At 47.9% G+C, this 7,477-nt stretch overlaps 1 protein-coding gene across 5 annotated transcripts in view; it reads right to left on the bottom strand.

Annotated features, from left to right (window-relative positions):
• Positions 1-3,847: 3,847 nt before the first annotated feature.
• WNK3 (WNK lysine deficient protein kinase 3) overlaps positions 3,848-7,477 on the bottom strand; it is a 61,837-nt gene continuing 58,207 nt past the window's right edge. For all 5 annotated transcript variants that reach the window (XM_027877165.1, XM_027877192.1, XM_027877201.1 and 2 more), the window contains 2 exons: positions 4,835-5,037; positions 3,848-4,374 (listed from right to left, as the gene is read on the bottom strand). In XM_027877165.1, the coding sequence (XP_027732966.1) occupies positions 4,045-4,374; positions 4,835-5,037 (533 nt within the window). In that variant the 3' untranslated portion in view covers positions 3,848-4,044. The remainder of the gene's footprint in view (positions 4,375-4,834; positions 5,038-7,477) is intronic.

Raw genomic sequence — 7,477 nt, 5'->3', positions numbered from 1 at the left:
TGGGGGGAGAGGACGGCAGCTCCCTCCCCAACCTGATCTGCGTGAGGTCCCCGCACGCGCACACGCTGCCTAAGGAGCCCCTACAAAGTATAAAGGCACCTTCACTGAGTAGGGCCCGTGCTTCGGCCGAGAAAGGCTCACGAAGCGGCGAGCCAGGGGGCCCCTCTCCCTTCTCTCCTTTGGCTTTCCCCCAAGACAGCTGCTAGCTTCTGTCTGCGTTCGGCAGGGGGGCCAGGGTGCAAGCGTCACCTCGCTGTCCACTCTGGCCCAACCCTGCCCAATGGCTCCTACTCATCAGAAAGGCCACCAGAGCACCTCCCAAACCCAAGCCCTAAACCCTTCTCTAGGGTCTAGATTTGGGGTTCAAGGCTATCTCTTTCATATTCCTAGCTTCACATTCGGCTTTGTCTACCAGCTCACCCTTCTTCCCATGCTCAACCAGGGCTGTGCACATGCCAGTGGTGGTTGGCTTCATTCCCTCCACGGAGCTCATCTACTGAATGTGGGGGGGGGGGGGGGGGGGTGGGGGGAGAAGAGAAAGGCAATCAAAATTATGGAAGGCCCTTATAGAAAAACAGCCAGCACCCTTTACCCCCAAATACCCCACTTCCTCTGAACAAGGAAATAGAAAACCGCTGGTCAATGTATTTCTGCAATGTCTATCCAGTGATGTGGCTGGGGAAACGCTGAAAACCAAGGCCAGGTGGCTGACAAATACTTCCTGGGTTTTCCCAAATCAAACCTGAAATCAAATGCGATTGAATCATTTTGAAGCACCCAGGGACAGCCCTCCAAGCTTTGGTGTTTGGTAACATGGTGAACATCAGGCCGGCATGGAGTCGATTTTCCAATGTTCTCCTGTTGCAGGAAAAGCTAGGCATACAGTGAAGGGGAGGCATGGGATTGTCTGATTCGCAACATTCTCCCTCCCAAGCACTGCTTTTTCAACTCATTTCCATGGGATTAATCACCATCATTCCTTTCCTCCATATCACATCTCCCCAAATCCCCAAAGCTTATTTCAACTGAGACGCACAGGTTGCACCATTTGACTTGAAAGAGGCAGCTGACAGGGAGTGCGGGCTATCCCCTCCCCATCCCAAGCTCACAACTTTGGGCTGAGGGGATCCACCAGGCTGAAAGAAACACTGAAAATCAAGCATCCCCTCACCCCCAAAATAAAAGTTCATAGGCAACAGCGTCAACTTGTGCACCTCAAACAGCACTGAAAACGAGGTAGATAAAGAAAAGTAACCGGACTAAAACCAAACCTGGAGCTACAAAAATGATCCATTCCATCCGACTGGACACCTCCAGCCACACTCAATCTAAAAATCACAGCAGAAAAGGGCCTTTGCAACTGGCAGACTTTTTTTTTTTTTGCTGTCAAATCATTAGAATTCATGCTCGCTATAAAACTGCCAAGGGGTGAAGAACGGAACAGCCATTTGTCACATTACAGCAAATTCTCTGAAATACCAAGTGTTCTTTTCCTCAGCTTTATGCTACTAGCTGGTTTCCTACTCCCGACTTGACAGACACAGCGGCAGATACTCCATGATACAGCAGCTCACACATTTGGGTACGAAGATACAGGACTATGCATTGCACTTGCACTGGGAAGTACACATGGTGGTTTGACATATAACACACTTTCTTCTCAAGAGGAATCTTCATGAAGACTGTCAGCTGTGTTGAGGGGGTGTGTGTGTGTGCAGAGTTTGGAAACAGATGGGATGCTCACCAGGGACAGGACAGTGCCTCCTGCCAGAGCAGTCTCTTGGATACACTGAGGATTTTTTCTTTATCAGCTTGACTTTCTCTTTTTTTTTGGGGGGGGGGGGGAGAGGGGAGAGTGGAGTTTCACATACCTCAGAAAAGGTGAAAACGGCACTTTTATCTGATTTAGCAAAATTACGAAATAATGGAAAATCCTCAAGTAGAAAACTAGCCAGTATATACAAAGTGCCTATAATCTGAAGGAAATCTTTTTAAGGAATGAAAAAAAATTAAATAAAAACAGTGATGTAAAGAACAGTTTTCTTCAACTTGACAGACTCACTGTTTTAGGCATGTGTTTAGAGAGATACACTCATACATCTCTCTCTATCAAGTCATCCCTAGCTGCTGTGTTCACCATGGAGACAGCAGGACATTCTCCAACTTCTTCAAACAAATCTCCTTTCCAGTAAAAACCTGAAAAGATTCTAATTATCACAAGGCACTGCCAAAAGTCTGCAGGCAAACAAGAATGGTGAATTCTCTACGTGAACCAGAGGTGGCGATGGCCGTCCCCCCTCAGGGCTTGTGGTGTTTTTGTGGCATTTGAGAGCATGGACTGGGCCTTCAGAGGCTGCAGGTCTGAGACCAATTCTACAGTCAATTCAGGAAAGGAAATGTGGGGCTGTGGCTTGCAGGAAGTCTTCCTGGTCAAAAGAGCACTGCTTCTGAATGGCTGTATTACATATACCATTGTGCCAAGGCACACTGCCTTCAAGCCAGTGGAGGAGAAGAGATTTTCAGGGATCTGAAAATGTGATGAACATTGGAAAAGATGCCGCAAGAGTTCCATCTATGTCTACCGTGGTGGGTTACGGTTGGCATGATAATCCATCACCCCTTCCCCACCCCATGCTCAATTCTGACTAGTGTAGGTGTGAGGAAAGGGGGCCAGGTTCTCTTTAGACGGTAGAGGCCTTAACAAATAGACCAAGTGAAAGTCATCTCATTGGCCTGTAGTAATAATGTTTAAGCCTCAGGACACAATTTCTAGAAGCATTCTTTAAACCCTATTTGTGATAGGTAAAAACTGGTGATTTGGGCAAGTATTTATTAGAAGACTAAAGGGTCCCAGAAGGGGCCTGAAGATATGGAGAAAGGTCCTGAAACCTTTCAAGTTGAAGGGAAAGAGTTCAAGTACTTCTAGGTGCCTGGAATACCAAGCCTAGGAAACGAGGCTCTTTTGGCTCCAGAGGCCAAGCCCAGGAGGCTCGAAGATGACCTTGTGGTGAACTTCAGGAAAGGAAAAGGAACCAAGTCTGCCTTCCTCAAAAAACCTGCCAGATCAGCTCAAACCCTTTCAAATACCCAAGCTGTCCTTTCTGGGGTGGAGTTATTTAGAGAAATTGTTACCAAGCAAGTCCCTCCCCTCCCCTCCCCTCCCCTCCCCTCCCCTCCCCTCCCCATGATCCTCACTCCACACCTCCCAGAGGCCAGGGAACTCAAGTCTCCTAACCTCCAAAGTTGGGTTGAGTACATTTACTATCGGGTAAATGCACAAATGGGGCTAGAACCATTAGTTCTCTTTTTTCCCCAGAATCCCAAGGGGATTCCACAGCCAAACACACCTCTCAGCTGCTCAAAAAACCATGTAGTATGTGTGGCATATAGGGAACAAGGAGAATGCTGAACCCCTTCAACAGAATTAAGGAACTGTCCCAGTTGCTGGTTATTCGACATCCCCCCCCCCCCCCAAGAATGCTGCTCAGCTCCTGTGCCTGTGAAAAGCTCATTCCAAAGGTGGCATGCCAGGGATTCACCACCAAGATGATTCTCTCTGTCCATGCACCCGAAGATGGTCACAGGAAGTCATCCCCACCAGCCCAGGGTGATGAGCCTTGGCCTAAACTCAACATTACAACACATGAAGAAGTCCAATGGGACTGGACCATCAAGAATGTAATAACATGGTTCCCATCTTGTGACAATTATCTGAAGTAGCTCCTGTAAAATTTATGGACAAGGCTCACCAAGCTGAACAGTAGTAGGGGGTGGGGGGCGTGCACCAAGAGGCCAATTTGTATTGGGAAGGAGAGCTCTCAACAACTGGTTGAGAGTTTCTGGGGGGGTGGGGATGCAAAAGGCAAGCTTCCTGAAGCATTCTGACCAGCATTTTAGAAAACGTCAAGTATCAAAGAGGAATTAGGGTCTGGAGTGAAAAATGATTCCTGTGCGCAGCACCTACTGTACAAAGTGCACATCTTACAGAATGACAAGCACACCTTGGCAGAAGGGAGAGGGAGGGGGCCTTCCTGACCAGTGATCTCATTTGGGCCCAGGTGGGCCCGGGGCCGAGTTCTGCACTGGGGCTGCTGGAAAAGCTGACAAATTCAACCCAGGCTGGAAAGGGCCCACCGCTTGGCTGGGGATCACTACAGGCTGCGGAGCCGTTCCTGAAATTCCCACCCACTGCACTGGGTAGCCAGCGGCGCCCACGGTGTTAAATTGGCAGGCGTGTGGCACTCCGTAAGAAGGCAAGGCTCCAGGGAAGGATGGGAGGGAGATTCCTTGTGGCAAGGTGGCTGGGACTGGGCCACGGATTTGGGAGAGAGATGAGGTCCAGGCTGATGTGTAAGCCACCGTAGACGAAGTGTTCTGATGAAAAGAACGGCAAAACCAAAACGATATCAGTTTCTCGGCTCCAATGGAGCCTGAAGACCTTCCCCAATTCCCCAAAGCCAACCCCTTCTGCAGGCCACCCTCCATGGCCCTCAGTACTCTCCAGGTCTTTCTGGGCCACCACGGGCAGAAAAGGCTTTAGCTCCTAAACACAGAAGAGGAGCTTCTACCCAAATTGTCACAGTCCTTGCTTAGGAGCCAATTCTTCTGCTGGAGGGGGCCATATTGTCTCATAGCCTCGAAATCTGCTCCATCTCCCAAGTGTCACTGACCATGTGAGCAGAGGCAGAGCACAGCACCATGGCCAATGTGGGCTAACACCTGAAGCCACCAATGCAGCCATTTGGCTTTTCGAAGGTCAGGCCTAACCGCACCCACCCAAGAAGTGTCCCTAGCCTGATCCCAGCCCTGCCCTGCCCCGTGACTCACCACTTACCTCACAGCCTTTGTTCCAGTTGTCTGTCTCCAATCTGTGCTGATTCTCTTTGAGCTGGTTCAGGCTCGGCTTAATGAGAGCATTTCCCACAGTTTCCTTTGTCCAATCATCCACCAGCTTGTGCAAGTCATCGGTGAACATGCCTTTCTTGCTGGCCGGCGACTGCTGACAAGGCATTGGGCTGTTCGCCATACACACTGGGTCTACAACAAAGAGCAAGGAAGTCAAATGTTGAGGATCAGTGTTGGCAGGAGTTAGAGTCACCGGTTACAGGAGACATTCGGAAAGCACTGCAATGATCCTAAGCACAGTCCCTGATTAACTCCCAGGTAAACACCTCATCAAAGTGACAGGATGACTTTCCTTAAGACCTCAGGGTTTCCTCCCCAGAATCAATTGATTAGCCTTTTGTTTCACTTCTCTCTTTGCATCTATCCCCAGCCCATAGCAGAATCTGGCGCATAGTAGGCACTTAATCAATGCTGATTGACAGATTTTTTTTTTTTCTTAAGCTTCCCCTATTTTGACAGTGTGAAGATACAGTCTATAAAGCGCCAACCCTCAGACTTGACTTCAACCTGAATCACAAGAGGTTCTGATCAGCATATGGAGAAAACAAATGTTTTCAAGGCCAGACTGACTCTACAAGTGGTAGTTTTGAATCCCAGAATAAGGGGCTCTCAAACCCCCAAACAGAGGCCACTGCTGTTGTCATCCTGCTCTCTTTGGCTTGGTTCCCCCTACCATGCACCTCACATTTTCTTCCATTGACCTCAAGCCTCTAGTTCTGTATCCTCAAGCTGTGTCATTGTGAGAAGCTGGTAAAGCAAAATCCATCACACAAAACGAGAAGATTTATCTGCTTGGTTGATCCAAGTCCCATTTTGACAAGGGATCGTTTACATGCCTATCTTTGCGTTGAATTTTTCCAAGAAGATCAATGAAGATTTGAATTCTGTTATGGTTTGTAAAACACACATCCCCATTTTCAAAGAATGTGATCTGGGCAGCTAGGTGGTGCAGTGGATAGGCCCTGAATTCAGGGGGAACCTGAGTTCAAATCCAGCCTCAGTCACGTAACACTTACTAGCTGTGTAACCCTGGGCAAGTCAGTTAACCCCCTGCCCAACCAAAAACAAACAAACAAACAAACAATGTGATCTGAGAACACACTGCCAAAGCTCTGGGAACCCAAACTCCTGCAGGGACTGGAAGCCATTGCTCCTGATTTTTCTAGGCCACCTCTCAAGGTGTCCTCAGCCTCCCCAAGTCCCAATTTCTCTGTTCTGACAGCCCAGGGCTATGGGACTGGGGGTGGGGAGAACTGGAGTGAAGATGGGTGCCAGTCTACTTCTTAGGCAAGAATAACTGAAAAATCAGCCACCTGGGTAGAGGCCTGAAACGAAGCCCAGGCATGCATTTATATGGGGGCCCTTTCCTGGCTACTGAGGACAGGCAGGCAACAAACATTTTTTTAAGTTCAATTAGATATCATGACAATAATTTTTTAAAATGAAACTAGGGGTAGCGAGGTGACGCAGTGGATAGAGCACTGGCCCTGAAGTTAGGAGGACCCGAGTTCAAATCCAGCCTCAGACCAAACACTTGATACGTACTAGCTGTGTGACCCTGGGCAAGTCACTTAACCTCAACTGCCTAAAAAATTTAAAAAAAAAAAAAAAAAAAAAAGAAACTAAATGCTGTGTAATTAAACTGTCCCTGAACAGACAGAAAAATGCTAAGGTTGGGGACACTAGGGCAGGGGGCTTTGGGTACACTGAAGCAGTGATTAGTTAATTCTGCCTCTTTTCTATTCAAAGGCAAGGCTTTCTAGGTAGTGGAGATAGGAGGGATTTATTCAGAAATGAAGATGATATAAAACCCAAAGCTATCAAGAAAAATTTAAAAAGTTCTTTTATCATTTACAAGAAGCAAGTATTATGGAAAGTGCCCTTGACTTCAGGACCAGAAATCTGAGTGAGAATTGTAGTCACTGTCCCATTGCATCCCTGACTTCAGGACTCTCAGCTCCCAACTAGGCCAATTCCCATTGACTTTAGAGGGTCGTGGGGAGGCTCAAATTCAATTCAACAAATACTTATTAGCCACCATTTACCTCATGTCAAATAGCCATCCCCTATGAGAGTCTGAGCTCCATGAAGGCAGCAGCAAAGGACACACAAGGGATGCTTACTCTATGTCCCTGGATGGGGCCTCCATTCATGGGCGTGCCCTCAGAGCTTGGACTCCCAACATAAAAGAGGGCTAAGATTAGAAAAGAGCTGTCAGGTGCTTGGGATCCATGGCCAAACCTGACTCAAAGAGCTGTCATCCTACTTTAGCACACCCAATAATCATTTCTGTTCAGAAAAAAAAAGCTCTAGGAAACATGTATCATTCTCAAAGAATGCTGGAGGGGCAGCGAGGTGGTGCAGTGGATAGAGTACCAGCCCTGAAGTCAGGAGGACCTGAGTTCAAATCTGACCTCAGACCAAACATTTGACACTAGCTGTGTGACCCTGGGCAAATCACTTAACCCCAATTGCTTTAAAAAAAAAATGCCGGGGTTAGCCTCAAAAAGTTTAAGCAAAGGTATTTGTGTTTCATTGACTGGGGGAGGGCACATGAGGCCCAATGGGGAAG

This window comes from Vombatus ursinus, unplaced genomic scaffold (genome assembly GCF_900497805.2).
Source record: "Vombatus ursinus unplaced genomic scaffold, bare-nosed wombat genome assembly UNPS02004241.1, whole genome shotgun sequence".
Classification (NCBI taxonomy): Eukaryota; Metazoa; Chordata; class Mammalia; order Diprotodontia; family Vombatidae; genus Vombatus; species Vombatus ursinus.
The sequence above is the reverse complement of the archived record's forward strand: the minus strand, read 5'-3'. Positions and strand labels throughout refer to the sequence as shown.